Source organism: Fukomys damarensis, unplaced genomic scaffold (genome assembly GCF_012274545.1).
Source record: "Fukomys damarensis isolate Sample0158 unplaced genomic scaffold, DMR_v1.0_HiC HiC_scaffold_23, whole genome shotgun sequence".
Taxonomy (NCBI): domain Eukaryota; kingdom Metazoa; phylum Chordata; class Mammalia; order Rodentia; family Bathyergidae; genus Fukomys; species Fukomys damarensis.
Window position 1 is genome coordinate 64926595 of NW_022900935.1, and position 26610 is coordinate 64953204.

Below are 26610 nucleotides of genomic sequence, written 5' to 3' on the forward strand. Positions count from 1 at the left end.
CTCAGCTTGTGCCGCGGGCCGCAAGGAGTGCCTTGTCGCGCCTGTGTCCGCGCCCTCCTGCTCGCGGCCGGTCCCCGCGGAGGCAGAGGTGCGTGGGTGACTCACTCCCAGAACCTCACACGGCCATAGTGACAAGGAGAGCTGTTTCGAAATGGAGAGGAACTCGGGGGACCCTCGGGTCCCGCGCGCACTTCCGCGCTGTGACAGAAGGTGGATCCCGGCATAGACACTGCTGTGTGTGTGTGTGTGTGTGTGTGTGTGTGTGTGTTGCACTGAGCTACGTCCCCAGCCCTTTTTACTTAATGGGTCTCCCAAAGCTTGAATTTGCGCTCCCTGTCTCAGCCTCCCACAGTGCTGGGATTACAGGCATACACCGCCGCACTCGATTAGACCTTTGCTTTGTTTTATTTTTTACTCAGCACTGAATCAGAGGATTTCGTATAATTCTAGTGCATGATTTGTAATAGCTGTGTCGTGTGCTAAATGTCCCTGTGTCTGAAAAAGTCGCTCATTAGCCTAGTGGTGGAAGGCTACACCACTTCTGGTTCGTTCTTAGTGCAGACAGTACAGGTGGAGAGGTGAGCATGTGCACATAGCTGCTTTTAATTCTCTAGGAAGGAGTTCTTGAGGTGAGCTTAATGTATATACAGTATGTTTTTGTAAACAAGGAGAATTAGGTTAAAAGTTGTTCTTTAACAATGTTTTATTTTCTTCTAAGGAATGTAATAAAAAGACAAAAACCGATGATGGAGAGAACGTGTCACCTGATGTGCCCAGTCTGGCCCAGGAGAATGGTGAGGCAAGTAGATTGTTCAGTTTTATGTCAAGCCAGAGAGGCTGCTGCTGTTTTTCTCCTGTTTGGAAGCCCATGTCACCATACACAGCTTTGCTGGGAGAAAAACTGAGGTAAAGCCAGGTGTGGTGGTGCACACCTGTAATTCCACCTCTCAGGGAGGCTGAGGCAGGAGAATCACTGTGAATTCGAGGCCACCCTAAACTACACAGTGAGATCCTGTCTCAACAAAAAGAAAAACTAAAGTAAAATTGAAGGTACTAAAAGCCACATGCAGGGCTATCCACCCAAACCCCACAGCCTATCTTTTCAACCACACTAAGCCAAAATACTACATAAGCAACAAAAAAGGCAGTGTAATATTTAAACCTCAAATCTGTTGTGTGTAGAGTGTTGTGTATGAGGAGATTTTTTTTCTTGTCTTTTTTAAGCATTTGTTGTTTGGTGGTTATTGTTTTTGGTATCTGGGATCTAACTTGGGACTTTGTGCTTTCTAGGCAAGTGATGGAACTACTGAGTTAAATCCCCAACCCTCCTTTTTTGTTTTGTTTTTTGTTTATTTGAGACAGGGACTTCCTCTGTAATTTAGGTTGGTCTTGAACTCACTGTGTAACCCAGTCTAGCCTTGAGATATTTCCTGCTTGCCTTGGCCTCTCCATTGCTAGGATTATAGGCCTGTGCCACCACGCCTAGCTGTATACGAGGAATTGAACCCAGAGGTGCTATACAGTTACGCTACATCCTGCTGGAGACCCCTGCAGTCAGGTTCCAGTCTCCACCTGCCCAATGTTCAGACATAGGCTTAAGAAAAAAAATACACTAAGAGACAGAACGAAGAGAGTGAAAACAAGGTGCCAGGACGGCCAATGCTGGTGCAACTGACAAAGGTGCTGGACAGTTCCAGGCACTGACTTTTATTGGCAAGAAATTGGGGTAAAGGCAACATGGTGGTTTCTATGGAAATTGATGTAAACAAGGCTCATAAAGGACAAGACAAAGCATTCTCAAATTAGGAACAGAACAGACAAAATATATGATTGTAATTAGAATATTGTCCTTCTAGCTGGAATATTTTAGGTGTGGGAATGGAATTTGGGTGTGTTAAGTCTGATCTGGGCATGTAGGATTTAGCCAGACTCATTTCTATAAATAAGCCAACTGTAGGGTTAACTCTTCACAGCCTGCCTTGGACAGAGTCCTCTGCGGCGTCCCAGGCCTTCTTTATTTAAATAAAAAATTTTTTGAGATAGATACTCACTATATAGCTCAAGCTGGCCACAAACTTGCAGTGATTCTCCTGCTTCGGCCTCCCAAGTGTTGGTTCCCTTTTTTTTGGCGAGACAAGGTCTTGCTGTGCAGTTTAGGCTGGCCTTGAACTCACTGTGGAGCTCAGGCCAGCCTCAGTCTGTCGACAGTGCTCCTGCCTTGGCCTCCCATGTGCTAGGATCACAGACGGGCACCATCACACCCAGTTCAGTTTAGTAGTTCTAAGGTACTGTTTAATCTGATAGGCATCAGGCATATTTCTGGTTACCCTGTGTGCCAGTGCTGTGGGGACTGAGGTTGAGGGCCAGCAAGGCATGAGACAAGTGCCCAGAGCTGCCCACCAGACAGCAGGGGGGATTTGGGGCCACGAGACAGTCAGAGTAAGGGCTCTGCAGTAGCAAATCCTAGAGGCTCTTCCGTGCCTGCCCCGGTGCCATCGCCTTAACAGAGATGCAGCTCCGTTCCTTATCACTGACAAGGGGAGTTGGGTGGCCGCCCTCCCAGGGCACTGGCAAGGCTGATAAGGCCTGTGCACAGCCTGAGCAGGTTCCTTCAGCTCAGCAGTGGAGTCAGCTAGAAGAGGGGTTGGGAAGGGTTGGTGCAGGTACCCTGAATGGAGGGTCAAAGTCAAGATGGCCTTGAGATGGAGCTGCACCCCCCTGGGGCTTGGTCAGCGTGGTCAGAGCAGAGGTAGTGGTTTCCCTTGCCTGGGATAATGGCAGGGGGACACACGGCAAGGGAAAGCCTCGGGTGTGCGTCTGGTTATTTGGGGCTGGTGATGTGAGCTGCTGGGCACATCCACTTAGGAGCCTGGAGAGCCATCCCGAGGCCTGGAGCAAGAGTGCACTGGAAGGGCAGACAGACTGCTGGGGGCTAAGGAGATAAGAAGGCGGTGCAGAGCCCGAGGAGGAGGAGGAAGGGTAGGAAGGAAGTAGAGGTGGGGAAGGAATAGCCCAGGATCCTGAAGAGAGCTCTCAGGAGCTCTTCCTGCAGAGGAACGCGGGGACACAGGACCAGCGTGGCCGTACCTGAGCGTGAAGTGATGTGCGGGGGTGTTGGGAGTGGTTTGTGTTCTTGCAAATCTCTGGGGCCTGCAGAGCCCAGAAGTGAGTACAAGGGCCAGTCTGGAAGGGAAGGACAGAGGGGTCAGGACAGCCCAGGTTTTGTGGTGTCAGCATCCAGGTGAGAAGCTGCGCCACCTCAGTGAGGCGGGCCGGCATAGGTGCCTGCAGTTCAGTCCTGGATGGCTTGAGGACCTGTTCACATGCAGCTGGAGGCCCTGAACCAGGGGCGCTGTGCACCATGTCCTGGTCCTGGAAGGAGAGCGCTTGGCAAGCTCTGCGGACTAGGTGAACCCAGGCCATGCCGAGACTGAGGAACCCGGCAGGAAAGCCAGAGGCCCCAGGAATGGGGAAACGGTGTCCCAGAGCGGGTGGCTGGCCGCACACAGGAGTATCATCTTTCTGCACACAGCAGTGCTGGCACCGGTGCTCCCCTTGTGCTCTGGGCAAGGTGCCGCCCACCACCCCGCAATGAGCTATTCAGACCAGACCGTTCCTTGAGTACTAGGCCTGCCCTTGTACTGTCTCTGTTTTCCGAGAAGCATTTTCCTGATGTCCTCTCTAAAGAGCACACTTTTGTTTGTTTTGGTACTGGGGATCGAACTTGGGACCTTGCATTTTCGAGGCAGGCGGCGGCACCACTGTGCTAAATCCCCAGCCCTTAAAGAGCACATATTAACATCAGGTCAGTTTCTTCCACAGAAAGGAGAATTCCATAAATTAGCTGATGCCAAGATATTTCTGAGTGACTGCCTAGCATGTGACAGCTGTGTGACTGCAGAGGAAGGAGCCCAGCTTTCTCAGCAGAATGCCAAGGACTTCTTCCGAGTCCTGAACCTTAGTAAGGTATGGTGCTGGACTCTCGCTGATGCTGCGCTTGGGAAGCGGCCGGAGGTGGGGTGGGTGTCAGGGTGAGAGGTGTCTTCTCGTCCACAGAAGCCTCTGCTGCACCATCACTGAAGTCCCCTGCTATGGCACACCTCCTTCTCCCTGCAGATCCACTCCTTCGCAGGCTTTCGGGCCGTGGTGACCACTGGTCCACCCAGAGGTCTCCTTGGCTTGCAGGACGGCCTTAGCCTGAGACAGTCAGGTCACAGACCCAGAGCATGTGAGCAGTGTGATTTCAGAGATGAGCCGGGGCCCATGAGAGGATAGGGCCAGGCGAGGCTCCTCAGGCAGCGCCATCCTCAGGCTCCCTCCTCCTGCGTCCCTGCTGCCTTCCCCAAGGAACTCCCTCCCAGTTGTCACTGGCTTTCAGGAAGCAGAAGGGAAGGAGAAGACAGGCATGACCCTGCGGGCCTCAGTTTAGGGCCCCCTCCTGAGGGTGGACCTGCTGTCTTGGGGCCGCCACCCGATGAGCGCCACGCAGCCAACTCGGTGTTTGTCACTCACCCTCTGGCTCCTTAGATGATCTGTTCAGCCTTTGTGATGGTTCCTGTGGGAACGTTGTTTCTGTCCTAAGCATTAGTGATGGTTCCGGCCCGGGGCTCCCACCCCAGCTACGCACCTGCTCCCGCAGAGGCGGAATGGCAATTGCCGCGTTGCGTCCTGCAGCTTCTCTGGTGCACTCCACGGGGCTTGGTCTGCAGCATCAGCCTTCTCTTGAACAGCCTTAGAAGTGTGCAGCGGCTGATGGCAACATCCAGCTACCTGCCCACACTTGATATCAGATTCACAGTGTGAGCCAGTGTAGTGGTGCACACTTGTAACCCTAGCACCCTGGGAGCCTGAGGCAAGAGAATTACAAGTTGAACTCACTTGGGCAACTTACCAAGTTAGTGAGACCTAGTCTCACAATAAAAAATTTAAGGATAAAATATCCATTGGTGTGGTGGTGCAGGCTAGAATTCTAGCACTCAGGAGCCAGAGGCAGGAGGATCCAAAACAAGGTCAAGACCTGCCTGGACTGCACAGTGACATCCTGCCTTTAAAAAAAAAAGTTTAAAGAGGATAAAATAAGCTTGGTGTGGTGACACCCGCCTGCGATCCCACTCGGGAGGCTGAGGCAGGAGGATCAAGACCAGCCTGGACTACATAGTGAGTTCCAGGGCAGTCTGAACTACATAGTAAGACTTTGTCTCAAAGGGTGGGGGGCAGGGGATTTAGCTCAATGGTTCTGCCACTTTCCTGGAAAGAACAAGGACCCGAGTTCGATCCCTGTACCAAAAAAAAAAAAAGAAAAGGATAGGGAGGGAGCTTGGTGGGGGAAGAGATAAGGTAAAATAAAATTTATTTTAAAAATAAATAAGGATAAAATATAGCTCAGCACAAAGGTCCTGGGGTCAATGCCAGTAGCCAAAAAAAACTAAGGATACTCTATGACTGTATGGCTATATCCTTAGCCCAATTTATTATTCATTTCCAGTACTAGGGATTGAACCCAGCGCCTTCACATTGAGGTACATCCCCATCCCCTTTTTATTTTAAGACGGTCACACAAAGTCACCTAGGCTGAACTTATTTTTATTTATTTGTTTGTTTGTTATTTTGAGAGAGTTTTGTTTTGTTTTGTTTGTTACCTGGGATCGAACTTGGGAGTAGGCAGTGGTACCAGTGATCTAAATCCCTAACCCCTGAGACAGCTTTGCTATGCAGTTGCCTGGCCTTAAACTATGTAGCCCAGGCTGGCCTTAAATTTGTAATGATTCTCCTGCCTCAGCCTCCCAGAGTGTGAGGATTACAGGTGTGTACTACTATGCCCAGCCTAACTTTTTAATCATGTTTTTTTCTTCTTTTTTCTTGCATCTGCTAGTATTCATCTATTAGTCTTCTCATCGAACATCTGTTGGGTTCTGTTCTGAATCATTCATCAAAGTCTTTTTCCTCATGTAATCAGCATATACGTATGACATTCCTTGTTTCTTCTTTCTTCAGAAATGTGATACCTCAGAGCACAAAGTGCTGGTCGTGTCTGTGTGTCCTCAGTCTTTGCCTTATTTCGCTGCTAAATTGAACCTCAGCGTCACTGACGCATCCAGACGACTCTGTGGCTTCCTGAAGAGCCTGGGTGAGCCACCTTGCTGTGCTACTGTGGGTGGATGCTGAGAGGATGTGGGGCACACTCTATACCTAAAGGACGCAGTCTTCATGATAGAAGGGAGGGTGCCTGTGGGAGAGTCTTGCGGACCACAAGAGGGTCCTGTCCTGAGTGCCCTGCACCCAGCCTCAGGGGCTGACTCTTCCCTAGTGGAGACAGACTGCTTGCCAGTGGGCACTAAGGGACAGGTTCAGGTGTGTGGGTAGATCCCACAGGTGCCCAACAGCCTCCACATGCAAAACATACACTGAACGTGTTTATGTGCCAGTCACATCTGAAGTGTTAGTGCCTAGCTTCCTCACGCTCTCCTGATGGACATGGCGGCGCACACCTATAATCCCAGCACTTGGGAGGCTGAGGCAGGGGAACCACAAGACTCAAGGCCAGCCTGAACTACACAGCAAGACCCTGTCTTAAAACAAAAGCAAAACAAAACAAAAAACAACCCAAGCCAGGCGTGGTGGTGCATGCCTGTAATCCCAGAACTTGGGAGGCTGAGGCAGGACGATAGCTGTGAGTTCGAGACCAGCGTGGGCTACACAGTGAGTTCCAGGTCAGTCTCAATTACATAGTGAGACCCTGTCTCAAAAAAAACAAAACAAAAAACAAAAAAAAATCCTAGAAGCTCTTCTGAGAGCTCTGTAGGGTGGGAATGGGTGTGTGCACTTTCCGTGAAAGGCAGTCAGTTAAAAAATTCAGTCAGCTGGCAGCACCCTAGGAGACGGAAGCAGGAGGAACAGAAGTTCTTTCCTGGAAAACTTGGAGATGTTAGCAAGACATGTTTTTTGTCTCAAAATTTAAAAAAAGAAAAAGAAAAAGTATGTGGGAGATGGGGATATAGCTCTGTGCAGAGGACCTGGGCTCCATCTCCAGTACCACCAGGAAAAACACAAAGCAAGCTAAGTGTGATGGCACATACCTGGGGACGGAGAGGAATGTCACGAGTTCAAGGCCAGCCAGAGCTACATAGAAAGACAAGACAGACGTGGCTAATGTAAGCTGTCCACACTGGAATGCACGACCTAGAAGTTGGAGCGCTTCTGCCCTGCTGCTCCTGTCCTGTCGGTGGTTTGCAGGGTGCGGCTTGGCCAGCAGACAGTTCGGTGAAGGACAACACAGGTGGTCCGCTAGCAAGGCTCTGTGTACTCTAATGGCCTTCTCTTCTGCTGGTCCTGACTGGGACTTCAACGTGGGGCCTTTGTACTGAGTACATCCCCAGCCTTTTGTATTTTACTTTTAAATTTTGAGACAGAGACTCACTGAGGCACTAAGCTGCCCAAGCTGGGCTGGAACCTTGTGATCCTTCCACCTCAGTGTCCCAGAGTGGAAGCCCCACCACACCTGGCTCTGTGGTGGCTTTTTAGAGGCGTACAAGTGTAGGAGATTAATGCTGCAATGACACTCAGAAGAGGCGAGTATGAGGAACAGCCTGCAGTGCTCTGGTGACAGCCTGTTGGGCTGCAGATGTCAGTCCTGGCTGCATGCTTCAGAGAGTCCAGGCTGGCCTAGCTCATTAGCTAGGCCATACTGACCAGCATCACCAGAGACCATATTGTCCATGGTGAAAGATGCTGTTTGGGGAAAATTTTTAACTATGTGATTGAGCCAGGATGGTGGTGCACCCTTCTAATCCCAACACTCCAGAAGGATGAGGCAGGAGGATCACAATTTTGAGCCCAGCTGGGCAACTTTGTGACTTAGTGAGACCCTGCCTCAAAGTAAAAGGGGGCTAAGGATCTACTTCAGTGTGAAAGCCCTGGGTTAAATCCCCTGGATGAACAACAACAAATAAATAATTGATGCTGGGCATGGTGATGCACACTGTGATTCCAGCTCTTGGGAGGCTGAGGCAGGAGGAAATGATCTTGCTGTATATCTCAGACTGGCCTTGAACTCACTGTGGACCCCAAGCTGGCCTCCCACTCACAGTGTCCTGCCTCAGCCTCCTTAGTGCTGGGAAACAACAAAAATAAGCCAGGTACGGTGGTGTATGTCTAAAGTCACAGCTACTCAGGAGGCTGAGGCAGGAGGATTGCAAGTTGGAGGCCAGCCTGGGTAACGTAGCAAGACCCTGTGTCCGAATACATTAAAAGGTCTAGGGAAGTAGCTCAGTGTTAGAGTACACCTATGTTCAATCCCCTGTATCACAAAAAGAAAGAAATGGAGCCAGACACAGTGACACACGCCTGTGATCCCACCTTGAAAAAGCTGAAGCAGGATCGTAACAAACCGGTTTGAGTCCAGCCTGTGCAACTTAGCAAGACCCTATCTCACATAAGATAGCTCCATGGGGAGGCTTGAAGTGCAGCATCCTGAGGTGGGGCCATCAGGAACAGGAGGGCTGGCTCAGGAGGTGGACGCTGTGGAGCCTGTTTCCTGGGTTTGTGTGCATGAGGCCATAACAATGAGTCTGCTGAGCCAGGCATGGTGGCACATGCCTGAAGTCCCAAGCCTCAGAAGGCTGAGGCAGGAGGATCGCCTCTAGTTCAAGGCCAGATTTGGCTACACAGTGAGACCCTGTCTCAAAAAAAAGAAAAAGAAAAAGAAATGAGTCTGGCTGGGTTTGCTCTCATGCTGTGCTGAAAAACTCTCCTTTCCTCCTTCCCGCAGGGGTGCACTATGTGTTTGACATGGCGATAGCTGCAGATTTCAGCATCCTGGAGAGCCAGAAAGAGTTTGTGCGTCGGTACCATCAGCACAGTGACGAGCAGCGGGCACTGCCCATGCTGACCTCCGCCTGCCCTGGTGAGGCCCATTTCCAGCTTAGTGACTGGGTGATTCAGGGACGGCCTGAGTTAAGGTTTTTGGTGTTTGGTTTTTGTAGCGCTGGGTGTAAAAATGAATACAGCACTGTGCCTGCCAGTTCCGCCGGTGGTTGAAACTGCCCACGGACAGCCGTGCACAGACCACCAGGGCTTCAAGCCAGCAGGAGCAACTGAGTTCCAACCAGAGCTGCCTGGCACCGGACACACGGAAATGGCTGTTGGGAATGTGCTGAACCCAGAGCTGGCGTGCTCGGCGGGCGCTGTACTTCTAGGCCACCCCATGGGTCCTGATTGAGGCCTCATATTCATTTATACAGACTTCTGAAATTTCTGCAGCAAACATTGTGGTATTTTTTGTGTTTGTTTTCTGTGGCATATGGGATTGAATCCAGGGCCTTTGCACTGAGCTACATTCCCAGTTCTTTTTTAAATTTTTTATTTTGAGACAAGATCTTACTTTGTCACCCAGGCTGAGTTCAAACTTAAGATCCTCTTGCCTCAGCCTCTCAGCAGGCTGATACTACAGGCATGCACCACCTGCCCAGCTTAGGGCCTGTTTTTTTATTTTGTTTTGTTTTACAAATGTTTTAATTACACATCGTGTTTTTTTCTTTTTACGGGGGATTGAACTTGGGGGATTGAACTCGGGTCCTTGCGCTTGCAAGGCAGGCCGCCGAACCGCTGAGCTAAATCCCCGGCCCTACACATCCTGTTTTTAAACTTGGCTAGATCACTTTTAAATTTTAGTTCCTGAGATTTTATTTTGAAATACCTGAATAATACACTGAATAACTTACAAAAATTTTTGGGTTTTTTGTTTTGTTTCGGTTTGTTGTTGTTGTTGTTTTGAGACAGAGTCTCACTGTGTAGTTGAGACTGACCTGGAACTCACTATGTAGTCCCAGCTGGTCTCGAACTCACAGCAATCCTCCTGCCTCAGCCTCCTGGCTGGGATTATAGGCTTATAGGCATGCGCCACACCCAGCTTGTTTCTTTTTTTTTTTCTTTTTTTTTGAGGCAGGGTCTCCTTATGTAATTCAGGCTGGCCTTGAGTTTACTGTGTAGTCCAGGCTGCTCTTTAACTCATGGTGATCCTCCCGCCTCAGCCTCCTGAGAGCTGAGATGAGAAGAGAATGCCACATGCCAGGTGTTTTTTTGTTTGTTTGCTTGTTTCTGGTACTGGGGATCAAACTCGGGTCCTTGCACTTGCAAAGCAGGCATCAGAACCACTGAGCTAAATCCCCATCCCCTGGTGTTTTTTTTTAGGCAGGGTTTTGCTATGAAGTTCAGGCTGGTTTTCAACTCATGTGCCTCAGACTAGTCTTTGCTGCATGAGCCTCCTGAGTGCTGGGTTACACACAGGTACCGCCACATCCAGCTGAGAGTAAAGGTTCACATTGAGAAAGTTGTGAAGAGAGAGGTCCTGCAGCCACATCTGGGAGGTCCTTCTTGCTGGTGGGAACTCTGCAGTCACATGGCAGCACGGGCACACATGGCAAAGTGGGGGGTCTTAGTTCAGACCTCCATTCCACTTTAAAAAGCCACAGACCCATTGGCCTCCTTTACCGTAGACCAGTGATGGTGAACCTTTTAGAGAGAGTGCCCAGACTGCAACCCAAAACCCACTTATTTATCTCAGAGTGCCAGTGCTGCAATTAAACCTGAACACTGAGGTTTTAGCTTAGAAAACACAACTTGTACACTAAGATCTTTCTTCTTAGGAGAAAAACAGCACTTGTGTCATAGGTTCACCGCCACTGGCCGAGATGGTTTCCAAATATCATAGTTGAATTAAGATTCCGCCTTCATTATCTCACAGTGGAGATCAAATTTCAACATTAGCTTTGACGGGGACATTCAGATCGTATCAGGTGTAGAAAATAATCACAGACTCTTCCATTGTGGAAGAAATGGAAGGTGTGGGATTAAGGAAACTTTTCAGGTCAGCATGTAGGGAAGAAAGAAGGAATGATCGTCCCGGTGAGTGAGGCTCACTCGGATTGCTCCACACTCCAGGGTCCACGAGTGCAGGGTGGCTGTGCAGCCTGCGCTAGCTGTGGGCTCTGCGGTGCTCAGGGCTTTGTTCGTGTTTCTATTCTCAGTCAACCTCCTTCCCCATCATGGTTTCCTGATTTTCTAGCATTATACATGTGACTTTTAATCATGAGGATTATGATCTCATAAAATAAAATGTTGACATGGTTGCTTAGAATTTGGAAATGCTGAGCTCCAGGGGTTTAGCTCAGTGGTGCCGCCACCTGCCTCTCAAACAAAAAAAAAGAATTTGGAATGCTTTCTATCCATTTATAAAACCACGAGAAAATTCTCCCTCTCTCTATGAGGCTGCCCTGCTTAACTCATTAACTAGGTGGTACCTCACCCTGCCTTGGCCTCCTTGGGCAGGCAGTGTTGGTGACGAGTTTGAGGTTCATGGTTGATTCAGGGTTAGGATTCACAGATCTTTATGACAGAAGTCTAAGGTGGCTGTGGGGGTGTGGCCCTGTGCTCCTAGCTACTTGGGATCCTAGGCAGGAGAGGCACTTGAGCCCCGAGTCCAGCACCAACCTGGTAACAGCCAGACCTTGTCTTGGGGAGAGAGTGTGAGCGTGAGGCACTGGCTGGGTGGCAGGGATCAGATTTAGCCCTCTGTCATCCTAGGTGATTTTTCAGGCCTAGAGGCTTAACTACCACAACTGAGAGCTAGGAACATACCTGGGCTCCTGTGTCTCCATCTCCCCTGAGCACCTTTTTGAGGAGGGAGGGTCTCACCTTGTGATCCAGGCTGGCCTTGAACTCATGGTGATCCTGCCTCAGCCACATGCTGGGATTGCAGCTATGTGCTGCTCCACCACAAGCAGCTCGAGTACCTTTCCAGGGCCATCACATGATGCTGCAGGCCACGTGCTTCTTAGCATAAGGCAGTGTTGGTCAGATCTGCCCCTCATTGCAGGAAGAGGCAGCTTTGTGGCGTCACCAATTCTAATCTCTGTGTTCACATCATGGTTCCACTCAGCAGAGCAGGGCAGGCGCTCCCTAAGCAAAGACTTCCTCTATCATGTGTTTAGGCTCTGCTAGGGGAACCAAGAATAGAGTGCTCGATTCACCAGACAAACAGACACATGTCTCAGATCTTTGTGGAAATGAGCATGCCCTCCTCCTGGCAGCAGGAGAGCTGGGTGGGGAAACGCTGGACAGTGTGTCTGGGTATGTGTCCCTAATCTCTGTCCCCAGTCACCGGCTGAAGACCAGCTCCTTGCCACTGGTCCTGCCTTAGTTTAAGACTGGCTGCCTTTCGGGGCCCTCTTCTGGGTAACAGGGTTTCCTGAGGTGCCAAGCTCTGGCTGAGGGCTGTACCAGCCCCAATCCAGAGAAAGGGTGCTGGCGTCTGGTTCAGAGCTGCAGCTTTACCGTAATCTCTTGCTGACAGGTGAGGTAACTAGAGCAGCCCCACGTCAGCTGCCCTTGTGGTGGTGCCGGCTGGGACCTTTGGTGGCCGTGTGCTGGCTCCCTGGCTCAGGGCCCGCAGCCGCCTGCAGCACCTCCTTGGGACTTGTCAAAGACCAGCTCAGGCAGCCTGCAGCTGCTCTTGGCTTCTAGTTCCCACACAACCAGGGTGCCACCCTGCTGGGCTTCAATTTTTTGCAGTGCCCAGCAGAGGAAGGAGGACGTGGGTGGTTTCCAGGCCCAGCTTTGAGGCCTTGTGAGGCTCTCAGGATCCTGGGGTGGCCTCCTGCCAAGGGGCTACCCCAGGAGTGTAGAGCTCAGGGCAGACCACTTACTCTGGACACTTTATGCTTCAGGGGTTACTCCAAGGTGTGGTGGGGGGATGTCTTATGCCACAGCCCCCTGGGGGTGCTCCTGATACACTGGTGCTACCATGCCCGAGGCAGCACTTCTTCATGCTGAGGCAGGGTCTCCAGTGATCAAGGCACGGGCCCAGCGTCTTTCTCCATGGCAAGTGCTCAGTCACAAAATCTCATTAAAAAAACCCAGCATGGTAGTGCATGCCAGTCATCTCTGCTACACAGGAAGATAAGGCAGGAGGGTTGCAAGTTTGAGGATAGCTAGAGCAATTTAGTGAGGCCCTGTCTCAAAAAAAAATTTTTTTTTTTTGACCTGTGACTCAAAGCTTATTTAATACCCATGGCCTTGTAAGTTCCACATTGAAAGCAGATAGGCATTTCATCTATGTTACGGCATGGATTCCGGCAAGACTGGCACCTGATTTCTGTGGCTATGACATTTAGAAGTTTTTTTCCACACAGCATTCCATACCAGAGTAGCAAACAGTAAACAGGCAAAGTACGCAGAGCTCAGTTAAGTCTGCATGGTCAGGGCAGGTATTTTCCTGTTTCTGTTTCCTGCCAGAACAGGGTCTGATGCAAGGACTGACCTAACAGAGCAAGCTGCTGTTGGCCCCCACAGACATGCCCTTTGGAGCTGTGTATGGTTTTAGAGAAGTGGCGGCTTTGCCGGGATAGCTGGTAGACAGCTGGGGCTCTCTAAATATCCTGTATGAGTACTCAGCTCCAAGGAGGCGATGCAACCCAGAGATGAGCTGGAGAACCAGAGGTGGCAGCTAAAGTGGCAGTGCGAAGGTCTTCCATTTTGTTACAAAAGGGCAATGGCGTGGAGTTCATCAGTGTAGCTGTGGCAGCCAAGTTCTGCTTTCCACACCCCACAGGCAAGGAGCTCGGATGGAAGGGTCGGAGGATCCTCCTCGCCCAGACCTGAGGAGGAGGGCACGCTCTCCGTTAGGGATGATGTTTCTGTCTTGCCTGTGAGAGTCCCTCTATTAGAGGCTGAGAGAGCTCAGAGCAGGGCACGAGGGATTGTAGATGCCTGGGTCCCTTGGCATGTCCGAAGGGCCGCCAGCATTCACTACAAGTAGCAGGGGCTGCAGGGCAAAGACCCCATCATGGGGTGCCTGGACCTCAGCATCCTGGCCCAAGCCCCCACACGGACTCTGGCTCTGGGTGGAAGTCTGCAAGCACCAAGAACAGCAGCCTCAGCCTAGAGGCAGAAAGCACCCTCTGGCCCTGGTTTGCCAATGACATCATTTAAAACTAAGCCTGAGTCAAACTTCTCCAAGACTTCAAAATTTATTTAAGAAAGGTGGGAAGCCAAGCATTGTGACACACACCTGTAATCCCAGCACTTAGGGGGCTGAGGCAGGAGGACTGCTGTGAATTTGAGCTACCAGCCTGCATTACACAAATGCTAAGGGAAAAAAATGGTGGTGGGTGCTGGGCATGTCTCTCAGTGCTGCCTGGGTTCCGTCTCCCGCACTGCTGAAAAGGCAGCTGTCTACTGTCAGCCTTGAGTGAGAGGCACTTACGAGCCCCGAGGACCTGGACTTCTCACTGACGCCCATGTCCCCACTGTCTGGTCTCAGCTGCAGTGGCCAGCAGCCATCCTCCTTGGGCTCAGCACTCACCTCTCTTTTTGAGGAGGATTTTTTCTTTATTTGTTTTTTGAGACAAGGTCTCCCTCTGTGGTCCAAGCTGGCCTCCAGTTTGCAGGGATCCTCCTGCCTCAGCCTACATACCAAGTGCTGTGAGATTACAGGTGTGCGCCACTGCACCTGGCTGTTTTGTTGTTTTGGGTTTGGTTTGGTTTGGTTTTTTTGTTCCACCTCCCTGTATTTGCCTGATCCTGCACAGTACCCAAGGCTGCTTAGTCTTCACTTAGCCCACAGCAGGCTCTTGGCTGCTGTCCTCCAGAGACCATGTCCAGGTCTGCAGACGGTGACTCATGCTGTGTAGCAAGGTCAGAGCATGGTGACCTGACTCCCTCCGAAAACCCCTGAGCACAGTACGGGGCCAAGGGAACGTCCTTCTTGCACCAGGTGTCTGCAATGTTCGGCGCTCCCTGGTGCCTAGGGTTTCTCCCGCCTGGGGCCTCAGTCTGCAGCACCTTCCATCCATAGCTTCCTGCAGGATCCGGTACCCTCTGCTCACGCTGTTTTGTCCTCATGCACACGTGAGTCGCCAGGCTGGTCTGGCGGGCTTGGTCATGGCGCTCACTGTGTCCCCTCCACGGCCTCCTGACCAGGGCGGCCCTCAGCGGGAGCGGGAGCCATGCAGAGGGGAAGGGAGCACAGTGCACATTTGGTAGTGGCGTTTCCTCAGGGAGTGCAAATTTGTCACTTCGTAAGGCTCTTAGCAGATCAGCAGAGTTTTGTCAGCCCGCAGTTTGCTGTCCCGCCTGAGCTGTGGCTGCTTGCCTTGGCTCAGGCACCTCACGGGGTGGATCTCACGGTGCTCACCTGCTGGTGGCTACTCCTTGAAGCTTGTTCTCTTTCCCTCGCGGAGACCTGCTGCCCACCGTCACACCTCTCTCAGTCAGCGCTTTCCCTCGGGGCCTGCAAGGCACTCCATTTCCCAGCAGCCTTGAGCCATGCTGATTTCCTGGGCTCACCACTGAGCCACAAGGACGAGCGATGGGCCAGGACGGTCTGCGTGGAGCCTGCTGCTGACAAGCAGGGGAGCTGACCTTGTGGGCTCTCTCCCCAGGCTGGGTCCGATATGCCGAGCGGGTGCTGGGCCACCCTGTCACCCCCCACCTGTGCACCGCCAAGTCCCCGCAGCAGGTCATGGGCTCCTTAGTGAAGGATTACTTCGCCACACAGCAGGTAAGCTGATCTTCACAGGGACTGTGGGGCAGCAGAGGTCTCAGTGTCCAGGGTAAGCTCAGGTATGGTGGCTTATAGACCAGAGCCTGCACCCATGTTTCTCACCTTGGCCTTTCGCCTTCACCTTTGCTCCTGGACCCCTCTACACACAGTAAAAACAGTGCCCCCTTAGTGAGAAGAAGAAGGCCCAGCCACCTCCAGAGATGCTACTGCCTGGTTTGTGTCAGTCTCCCAGAGGGCCGGGGCTGTTGTCCCACAGGGAACGGAGTGTCACCTCTTTCTCTGGTGCCACCTGAGTCCCTTTGTGACTTCTGTGCGATTCTGCCCTAGTCTTGGCCCGGTCTTCACATGATGTTCAGAGTGGGATCCAGCCCGGGTTCCTGCCCGCCCCTTGAAGTCTGTCCCCTTCTGCCCACGGCCTGCCGCAGCCCAGGCCCTGGTTGGCTGCTGTGGCTTCCACACTGTCCTTCCTCCTTCAGAGGAGCATATCTAGTGGTGACTAGTGAAGACAGCAGAAGTGAGGATCTTCTAAACACTGAAGCCAGCCTGAAGAACCACACTTATGGGGAAGCCTTGTTATTTTAACACAGGGAATGTTTTCTTCTTTCCTGCTTATCTCACAGAGTCACCAGCATTGGCAGATTACAAACGTGTTTTCAGGCTGTGTGTGCTAAGCTGGTGGTGGTACATCTCCCCTTCCCTTGCCTGCCTGCCTGCCTTTCCCTGCTGGAGCCAAGAGCTCTAGGGCCTCTTGCAGGTCCTGCTGGGGACAGTTAGCTTGGCCTGGCCTCAGGCCGCCTCTTGCCTAATCCACTCACAGGGCTGACCGGGCAGGTTCAGTGGGGCTTCCTACCCAGGCATCACTGCAGGGGTCCCTGGGTCACTGCTGGCTCCTGTTTTGCCCAACTGTGGCTCGGCCTGGGTCACCTGGTTGTCTCAGCACGGCCCCCAGAGAGGGCCAGCCTGGGAAGCTGTCACTTGAGCAACTTTAAGAAAGTAGGCAGGTACACCAGATAGGACACTCACCTGCGCCTGCCTGTTTTACCCTTGTTCTTGGCTCAGGAAGAAAGGTGCTCTGGCCCCCGGGGGCATGCAGGCTTTCCTGAGAGGCTCCTGGGCAGCTGGGCCTTTAGTGACTATAGCTGCCTAGAGTCAGGCCACACACGCGTGTGCACTCGGTGTGGAGTGTGGAGAACGGGAGCCCTGCCTTGGCTGTCAGGAGGCAGTGCCACAAGAGGTGGGTGGGGTGGGGTGAGGGGTGGCACTCTGTGGTCCCTCCTGCCCTGAGCACCGACTAGAAGCTGCCTTGGTTGCTTGGTTGCTTCCACACCAGCCCCAGGGATGGCATGCTCTGCTCCACAGAACCTGCCTCCAGAGAAGATTTTCCATGCCATTGTGGCCCCTTGCTATGACAAGAAGCTGGAGGCTCTTCAGGAGGGATTCGCCACTGCTTTGCCTGGCACCCGGGGCACCGACTGTGTGCTGACCTCAGGTGAGAGGTGGGCAGTTAGGCCTGGACACTGGCGAGGGCTCCAGCAGGCTGGACAGCGGCCCGACACTCCCATTTGTGCAGGGACAGCCGGGGATCCTTAGGTCTGATGTCCTGCAAGTAGAGAAGGATGGCATTTTGTGCATTGTCTTCCTCCTGACAGGCTCCGTCCAGAATCACAGGCAGCTGGCCTGGACCTCAGCCCATGTAACGTAATATCCCTGGGCAGAGAAAGTCACGTGTGACCCTCGGTCTCCTAACAACCAGGCGAGAGAAGCTTTTGGTTTTGATTTTGGTTTTGGTTTTGGTTTTTTGAGACAGGGTCTCACTATGTACTTGAGACTGACCTGGAACTCATTATGTAGCCCAGGCTGGTCTGGAACTCACAGTGATCTTCCTGCCTCAGCCTCCCGTGTGCTAGGATGACAGGCGTGTGCCACCATGCCCTGCGAGAAGCTTTTATATGCAGAGTGAAGTGAAAACCACACATCTGCTCCTGTCACGTTGCCGTCAGCCACACACCAGTGGCATTTTTCAGATGTTATTTTTAGAACCTCCAGCAGGTTCTGTGTCTTTGAGGATGGAGAGCATCTTTGGCTCGGGACTGTCACTCAGCTGATGTGGCTGCAGTGACTGTGTGTCACATAAGCACAGCCTGTTTGGGGTCAGACGTGGAAGACTCGCACTTGGGTTTGACATGGAGCACTTGCTTGTAGTTCAGGGGCTGAAGGGAGAGGATTCTGTCCTTACATTTCGTTGCTGCTTTTCCTTTTGTGTTGCTCTGCTCCTGCTGTCGGGTAGGGGTTGCACATAGCAGGGAGGGTGTCCCTGGTCACTAGTGTAGAGTGTCCTTCCAGGGGAGAAGCCTGGCCACCTGCCCACAGTCTCATTCCTTTTACCCATCTGCAGGCGAAATCGCTCAGATGATGGAGCAGAGTGACCTCTCGGTGAAGGACGCTGCTGTGGACACTCTGTAAGTGGCTTCTGCAGGGCTCCTCCGGTAGCCTGGGCCTCCTGTGAGCCCTCAAGTCACCCACCAGTCCCAGGGCTGCCTTCCTTTGAGACCCAACCACATTGTCCCCTGGTGGCCCCACCACAACCCGGTTAGATTTGTGGCTGTTTAAGTGAGTGTGGTCTAGACCTGGAGGGGCCGCCATTCCCCAGAGCTGCCAGGGCCTCAGTGGCGCCCCCTGTGATGGCGGTGCAGACACCATGTGGGGCAGGGCTGCGGCTCTCTCGGCTGCATCCTGTGTTCAGTACCCATCTGGTGCTGTGATTCCCTCAGTCCCTGGCCTTGCTGGGGCTGCCTGGCCAGACACTAGGAGTCCTCACGCTGACCTGGGCACAGGCAGGCACACTCATGTCACACCAGTAAATCAGTGAACAGCAGTGAGTATTACCTTGCCTGTCCAAGATAGAATTTCATGTCAATAATTAAAGCTCAGGGCAGTTTTCCTCAAAGTCTAAGTATTTATAAAGATGTATATAGTTCTTCAAGTGGCCACCTCGGACCTGATACTTTGGAGTCTGGGTTCCTCCTCTCCTCAGCAGAGGTCTTGCCTTCTCCCCCGCCTGCCAGGTTCGGAGACGTGCAGGAGGAGGTGGTGAGGCGCCACGAGGGTGCTGGCTCGGATGGGCACCTGGCACACGTCTTCCGACATGCAGCGAAGGAGCTGTTCAACGAGCATGTGGAGGAGATCACCTACTGTTCCCTGAGGTGCCGAGGAGGGCGCGGGTGTGCATTGCGTGTGGCCTGTGGCTGGTGAGGAGGCTGCTCTCTGGGAGTCTACACCCAGCCTTCAGCATCCCCCACCGGCCCTATCTTGCTGACATTCCCAGCTTAGACTAAAAATGGTGCTCAAGACCTGGAGGACTGGACAGCCAGCGTCCTTGTTCATTTTATAGGAACAAAGACTTCCAGGAGGTCACCCTTGAAAAGAATGGAGAGGTTTTGTTGCGCTTTGCTGCTGCCTATGGGTTTCGGAACGTCCAGAATTTGGTCCTGAAGCTCAGGAAGGGCAAGTTCCCATACCACTTTGTGGAGGTCCTGGCGTGTCCTGGTGGTAAGTGCAGTGCCAGCCCTGCAGGGTGGGCGCGCTTGAGCTGGTAGACGTCTTCACCTCTGGGTTCCCCTCCCCATCAGGAGGTGTGATGCATGCGCAGTGGGGCAAGGCCCCTGGTGTGCCTTGGGGATACACCACAAGGAGCCCCGCCCAGGAGCCCATGTCAAGGCAGAAAGGGAACTGGCTGCAAGAGCAGCCAGAGCCTGGTCTGAAGGCCCTGTGAGAGGAGGCAGCGGGAAGGGCACAGCCCAACCCTGGCTTCGGGACCGTCACAGTCTGTGGTGACCTAGGCAGGTGAGGGGCACCGAGGGGACACAGCATGCAGATGGCATAGGGGTTTGTATCAGGGAGGGCGCCAATCCCTGATGGTCACTCTTACCTGCGCAGTGGACCACTGTGAGTGTGGAGGGGGACAGGAAATGAGTAGAAACTCGGCCAGACAGGCACTGCAGACACAGGAGATGAGGGTGCCAAGGGCTGAGTGGGGACCAGACAGGCGGTGGCATCATGTGCATATCTGAGAGGAGGCTGGTCTGCTCAGAGCTCCTAGAGGCTCTGGGCTTGGATAATTCTTAGGGCAGGAACCCAGCTTTGCAGGCCAAACCGCCTGGTTCTAAAGGTTAAGGTGAAACAGGAAGTGGTTTACCCCTCCATGGGTACCAGTAAGAGGCATGCTGGGCTGTGACATGTGGGAGCCCAGCTCTCTTCCCTCCCTTCCTCTCCTACCCCAGCACTGTCTGCTCTGAGTGAAGCCTCATGAGACCTTTCCCGCCTGTGTGTGTCTTTTAGGGTGCTTAAACGGCAGGGGCCAAGCGCAGACCAAGGACGGACACACAGACAAGTCCCTGTTGCGCCAGATGGAGGGCATCTATGCAGACATCCCCGTGCGACCTCCTGAGTCTAGCGCTCACGTGCAGGAGCTATACCAGGAGTGGCTGGAGGGCACCGACTCCCTCAGAGCCCAGGAGACCCTGCACACCTCCTATCAGAGCCCGGAGCGCTGCACAGCCAGCCTGGACATGAAGTGGTGACCCGGACCCGGTGGACAGGGCCGGCTTGTGCAGGGCAAGGGCCATGCCGACTGACCAGGAGCTGGCCCTTCTGGAAACTGGGCCGCTCTGGTTTCCTTCTCAGCTCCCAACCGCAGCATCTGTGGTGCTATCTTCATCGTGAGTAGTTATCAGGGGAGGAGCTCCCCAGCCCAAGTGTCCCTTTATCACAAGATTGGGAAAAATCCCAAAGAGAGGGGACAGGGACAGCCTACTGTCTCTTAGATTTCAAAAACTCCAGGTGTCCCATGAAGAGCTCAAGCCGGTAACCACGCCTTCCTTGCTAGAGAAGCAGCAGGGCAGGGCTTGGCTGCAGGGCCAGTGGCCACTTGTGGCCTCAGTTGGGCCTCAGTTGGATCTTGGGGGCAGGCTGTGCTCTCGCACCTTGCCCAGGGTGCTGTCATTTTCACCTCATGCAATTCTGTTATAAGTTCTGGCAACAGTGGCCATGACCACACTGCCACACCCTCCTGGAGCCTCACCATGGTGCATGCAGGCCTGTGGGTGGTCACTGGTGGCACTGGCCTCAGGGTGACCCTGAGCATCCAGGCTCGAGTTGGATTCACACCACCTCACAGCAGGGACAGGGCCTGACGGGAGTCACTGAGGTCACTAGCAGAGCAGAGACCTGAGGGCCCGCTGGAGCTGTACAGGGTGAAAAAAGCCTCACCCCTCGGTCTTGGCGTATGTCCATAGGGCCTGACGCTGGAGGGGCTGCTTCTCCCCCAGTGTCCTCAGCGGCTCTTGTCCCTGCATGGTCCGCTTGTGCCTGCAATGGCGCCCTTCAGCCCCCTGCCCTGCTGCTGCCCTCCCCCTGCGGCATGAGCACCAGGATGGGCTGCGCGGGGCGTGGTGTGGACAAGTGTGCTTGCATGGGCTCAGGGGACCGTGCTGCACACAGGCTCCCCCTGCGGCATGAGCACCAGGATGGGCTGCGCGGGGCGTGGTGTGGACAAGTGTGCTTGCTGTGTACCTGTGTGGGTGGTGCCTGGACGTGTTAAATTGCATCCTTTTTTTTGCTTTCAATATTATGTAGTCGGGTGTTAATCCCCAAAGTAACCGATGTGAAATAAACAGTTGCAGAGAATGGAGTGGAGCAAGCCCGGCAAAGTCCAAGCTGGGCAGCCCCTTGTGTCCCCACGGAAGCATCAAGGAGCTGTCCTGCCTGCTGCAGCTGACGGCCACCAGGCTGCAGCGGTGACGTGCAGGCCCAAGGTAGTGGGGAGAGACTTCCTCCACTCTATCCCACAGACAGGGCCTGCTCAGGGCAGCTCACAGCAGGGGGATAGGGATGGTGTCGGCAGCCGGGGCAGAAGTGGGTGGACGAGCCTGGGTTCCCGTCCCCATCGCACCTGGGCTGCCCTCCTGATGCCACCACCCCTGTTGCTCAGTGCCTGTGGTCTAGCGGGCAGAGCTGGGATGCGCCACACGCATGCTGGCCTGAGAGCTGGGACTCCCGCACCCTTCCTGAGTGAAGGCCAGCAGTCTTGCACTATTGCCACTGCTTCCGTTTGGCGCCAGCTTGGGGCCAGGCAGGGCAAACTCTTAGGTGGTGGCCGCCTGGTGGTGGCCGCCTGGAGGGTGTCCTGTGGTCTCAGATGTGTGCGTGGTCAGGTGGTCCTCACTTGGCTACAGAATGGGCTAGCACTTGTAATTCCACGCTGCCTCTGCACACAACATTTAGGTTTTTTCCTAATCTCACCATTTGTCAAAGCAAGTAACACTCCATTTCGATGTTCAAGAATTGAGATTCTAGGGCTGGGGATTTAGTTCAGTGGTTCCAGCACCTGCCTCACAAGCACAAAGACCCGAGTTTGATCCCTGGTACAAAAAAAAAAAAAAAAAAACTGAGAGTCTATGCTGCAGAGACCTTAGTGTCACTTTGAGATACAGGGAGATACTTTTTTTTTTTTTTTTGATGTTTTGAAATGGAGTCTTGCTATGTAATTCAGGCTGGCCCTCAACTCACTGTGTAGCCCAGGCTGCCCTTGAACTTGAATCTATCTTCCTTGCCTGCCTCAGCCTCCTGAGAGCTGGGATTACAGGCATGTGCAGCAGGGACATTTCTGAATGAAATTGAGCATGTATTTTGAAAGAGAGAGCATGTGAAAGAGGCAAAATTTTACTTAGCCTGAAATACAAATTTTATCTGGCCCAAAAATGGGCAAGGCAAGGGGTTTTTAAGAGATATTGAGGCAGGCAGGTGGTAAAGGCCTACCCTCCCAACCTGAGCATTTAGCCATTTAGCAAGACCACATCTCAACATTAAAAAGGTCAGTGTATGTAGCTCAGTGCAAAAAAAGTGGGTTCAGTCCCCAGTGCTACTTAAAAACTGTGGTCAGGGAAGAGTGGGTGCTTGCACGCTTGGCAGCCACACCTCAGGTTAACAGACAAGAGGGAGGTGGCTGGGGGTGTCGGGTGACAGTGAGCTTCCCTGTGCCCAAGTGGCACCCAGAGGAGCAAACCCAGGCATGGGGTCTTGAATGGCTCAGAGGCAAGGGGAGGGCCGACTGGAACCACAGGACAAACGGAGTCAGCCCAAAGTGCCATTGCACACAGAAGTGCCAGCCTTGTGCATGTGAGGCTGGGGACCAAATCGGGTACGCGAAAAGGGGAGCAGGGGACAACCACTTGAGTCCCACTGATATTTGATCTCAGATCACTGGACAGTCCAGGGGGCTTCTGGTCACCAGGGAAACAGCTGCTGCTGAGCTCTGCCTGCCCCTCAGTGAGGACCCGGACCTGGGGTAGGTTGGCATGGGAGAGGGAAGCCTGTCACTGGGCAGGAGAAGAGACCTCCAGCAGAGGATGCGCTCTGTCATCCTCGGCTGTGGGCCCAGTGCTCCCGCTGCACCATTGTTGCCTGCAGTGAATTTGGACCCAGGCTCTGGACCTGCTGCCTCCCCTCAGTGGTCTCAATTTACAGGGAAAATAATTTCCTGCCCTCTGGTGTTGCTATAAACAAGTCAGAGAAGACATCCTGCCTGGCCCAGTGTCCCTTCGCCTGGACGGCAGAGACCCTCTGTGTGCTGGCGATGGCTGCTGGATCTTCAAAGAATAAGAAACCACGTTTCTCCTGTCAGTGAGAAGTGGCTCCCAATAGGGATAGTTATGAGTAAAGTGCTCTAGTCCTGTGCTTCCCACTTCTTCCCTGTGGCCAGAGAAGCTATTTCCACACACAACTGTTTAAGGTGTCCACCAGCAGGGTGGTGGCACACATCTGTTAATCCCAGCACTGGAGGCTGAGGCAGGATTGCCGAGAGTTCAAGGTCAGCTTCAGCTACTTAGTGAGGTGCTGTCTCCAAAAAAATCAAAATAAAGTGTCAGGAATTCTTGGTGTTTCCAGGTGCAGTGGTGCGTTCCTACAGTTCTGCAGTTCAGGAGGACTGAGTTTAAGCCCAGCCCAGGCAATTTAGAGACCCTATCTCAAAAAAGGGAAAATTTAAAAAAAGAAAAAGTTAAAAAGGGCTGAGGCTGTGGCGCACTGTGAGGGTCCTGAGCCCGTCTTTACCCAGTACCATTTTAAAAAGAAAATCTTGGGGTTTGTGTTATGGTTCAAAGGAAAACACTTTCACAGCCACCTTTTCAGTGTGGTGTGGTCTGCTCCCATGAACATTCTAGACAAATCCCCTGGAAATCTGTTGGGTTAGCATAGTCTTTCTGTGAAACTTTGGGAGGCATCCGTGCGGCGAGTCCTGTGAGCCCAGGCAGCATCTCAGGGAGACTGAAACCTCCACGAAACCAAGGATCACATGAGGGGCCGAGTTCTCATTTTTCATTTTGTTCACCCAGGGCGTCCTGCGTGCTGAGTACTTCCCCACTATGCCACCCAGCCTGTGGTGAGCCACACTAGAGGAGGCCAGCAGGGCCGATGGCCCTGAGCTTTGAGGCGCCGCCCCCCGAGTGGGGCAGCCTTCTTATGGCTCCTGCCTCTGCCTTTCATGGGCCAGGCTCGCTCTCCCCACGTGCTTGCAGGAGGAAGATGAGAAGGGCAGCGCAGGACAGCACAGCAGAAGAGCACCCCAAACGTGACCGGTGCTGCCAGGCACTGGGAGGCTGAGAAGGGAAGAGATGGCCTGTGAACTGCAGTTTGTCCAAAGAGGCTCCGTTTTTATCCAGAGAATTTCCAGGGTGTTTGAATGTCACTGCTTGAAGAACTGCAACCTTGTGGAGAGATGCAGTTGTATAAATCAAGGAGCATAAATCCACCGGGTGTGATGGGGCACACCTGTCATCCCAGCCCTTGGGAAGACTGCTACGAGTTCAGGGACAGCCTGAACTACACAGCCAGATCCTGTCTCCAAGAAACAAAAAAGGCGGCATAAGTTGTACTGCTACATTTTAGGCTTGTTTGATGATCATTATCACCTCTGTGTCTAACAGCGCACACGTGGGCGTGTGTGTGTGTGAGAGAGAGAGACTACTGGGGAAAAATTTTAAATGTTTGTCTCAGTGAATCTCTTGACACTGCTAACCTTCAGGCCAGGCATAAGAAAGCACCCAACTCCTTTAAGAGCCTGCTCGTCTTACTGGAGGGAACACTTGAATCTTGCAGATGCCCCTCCCCACCTTTTGAGATTTGCCTATTCGTTTTTTGTTTTTGTTTTTTTTGGTACTGGGGATTGAACTCCAGTCCTTGTGCTTGCGAGGCGTTGGAACCACTGAGCTAAATCCCTGCCCTTTCGCCTATTTGTTGAACCCGCCTGCGATGGTACCTCAGCTTACGAACAATTTGTTCCATAATTCTGGTCATGAACTGAATTGGTTGTGAACCAAATCAAATTTCTTTGTAAGGCTCCATGTAAATAAGGTTCATCTGTTCTGATCCCTACAAATGTGGTCGTGAACTGAATCAGAATTTCCCATAAGGTTCAAGGTAAATAAGGTTAGTCCATTCTGAACCAGTTGTATTTTTTGGTCTTTTTGTTGTTTTGGTTCCAGGGATGGAACTCAGGACCTTTTGCTTGCAAAGCAGGTGTGGTACCACTGAGCTAAATCCCAGCCCAATTTTTTTTTTTGTCTTTTTTTTTGTTTGTTTTTTGAGATAGGGTCTTGCTCTATAATTCATACCAGCATTGAACTGTGTAGCCCAGGATGGCCTCAACCTTGCAGCAGTCCTCCTGCCTCAGCCTCCCAAGTGCTGGGGTTACAAGCATGTGCCACCAAGCCTGGGTTCCAGATGTATTTTTTTAACCACAAAAATAGGGAAACAAAGTACAGTGCAGTAGGAAGAGAGAACACTAACCTTGCTTGCAACTTCTGAAGGACAGGAAGGGGTGGGAGGTCACTGTCTGGAGGAAGAGGCCCCTCCATAAGACATCGGGAGATCTCTCCTCTGTCACTTAGCTGCAGGGTCAATTTTGATGAAAATTCTGTCTTCCTGCAATGCCTAACCCTGCAGAAACAAGACCTCCACTCCACTCGGCACTGCTGTGTTGGGCTGCTGCTGCTCACAGAAACCCTGGCACGCCTTCCCCTTTTCCACCAGGGATTTAGTCACATCTCTGCAGCCTCCCCGCTGTCCTCTTCGTCGGTGGAATACACCTCAACACATGCCTTCTGCCGCTCGCTCTTTCCTGCTGCGTGACCCAGGTCCCGTTGCCTTCTTCCACAAGGGCCCCGTCTCATGGCATGAACACTTGCTGGGTTAGTATCCTGCTTTCATGAGTTGCACGGATCCTTTTCTGTAGGCTTCTGCGGCGGCCTTGTCAGGCTGGAAGCCTCACCATGTCAGCACAGTGTGGAGGCCACTTCTCTCGCGGGATTTATCAAACCACCCTGTACTGGCTTAAATCCATCGCTTGTTGCGCTCATAGAGGGGTTTCCTCGCAGTGAACCACTGTGCATTCCCTGGCTTTTTCCATAGATCATAGGCTTCACTAAGGCTAGCACCGGTCAGCTGTTTCTCATTGTGCCACACTAATGAAAATTTCTCCACCTCTCCTGCACCAGTGTCCTCTGTTTGATTAACATCATCACCCCTTTGCCACATTTCTCCCCAATGGCATCTTTATTCTTCCAGACAGACGAGATCTTTGACTTCATCATGACTTTTTTTTTTTTTTTTTTTTTCCAGGGCTCGAACTTTGGACCTTGCGCTTGTGAAGCATGCAGCGGAACCCCTGAGCTTCTTGTGTTGTCTTTCTTTTTTTGGTATCAGGGACTGAACTCGGGTCCTTGTGCTTTCAAGGCAGGAAGCAGAACCACTGAGCTCAACCCCTGGCCCTACCCCTGAGCTTCTTGCCATTCTCGCTCTGCACATACTTGTCACCTTCATTACCACTCTACACTTTCTTTTCACCACTGTGCTTGCTCTGCACTTTCCTTGGAGCCATGCTGGATTGAATAACACTGTACAGTACTGTATGTGTTAAAAAAAATACACAAAAAAGCTTCGCAGGTCTGTCTGTGACTGAGATCTTGACTAGAGGAAGCCACAACCATGTGTCAGAG

General features: G+C 52.5%; 1 protein-coding gene across 4 annotated transcripts in view; it reads left to right on the plus strand.

Annotated features, from left to right (window-relative positions):
* Positions 1-26231, plus strand: part of Narf (nuclear prelamin A recognition factor) — a 26911-nt gene extending 680 nt beyond the window's left edge. The window contains exons 2-12 of one of the 4 annotated variants that reach the window (XR_779153.3): positions 719-799; positions 3823-3966; positions 5995-6127; positions 8768-8902; positions 15438-15556; positions 16919-17048; positions 17955-18018; positions 18625-18762; positions 18951-19108; positions 19898-20277; positions 25559-26231. Coding sequence is in view for 2 of the 4 variants with exons in the window: in XM_033767896.1 (XP_033623787.1) it covers positions 719-799; positions 3823-3966; positions 5995-6127; positions 8768-8902; positions 15438-15556; positions 16919-17048; positions 17955-18018; positions 18625-18762; positions 18951-19108; positions 19898-20139 (1344 nt within the window). In the remaining 2 variants the exon portion in view is untranslated. Of the gene's footprint in view, positions 1-718; positions 800-3822; positions 3967-5994; positions 6128-8767; positions 8903-15437; positions 15557-16918; positions 17049-17954; positions 18019-18624; positions 18763-18950; positions 19109-19897; positions 21010-21234; positions 21967-25558 lie in introns of those variants that run through there. The other 3 variants (XR_779152.3, XM_033767896.1, XM_033767897.1) reach the window with 3 other exon arrangements.
* Positions 26232-26610: the final 379 nt, after the last annotated feature.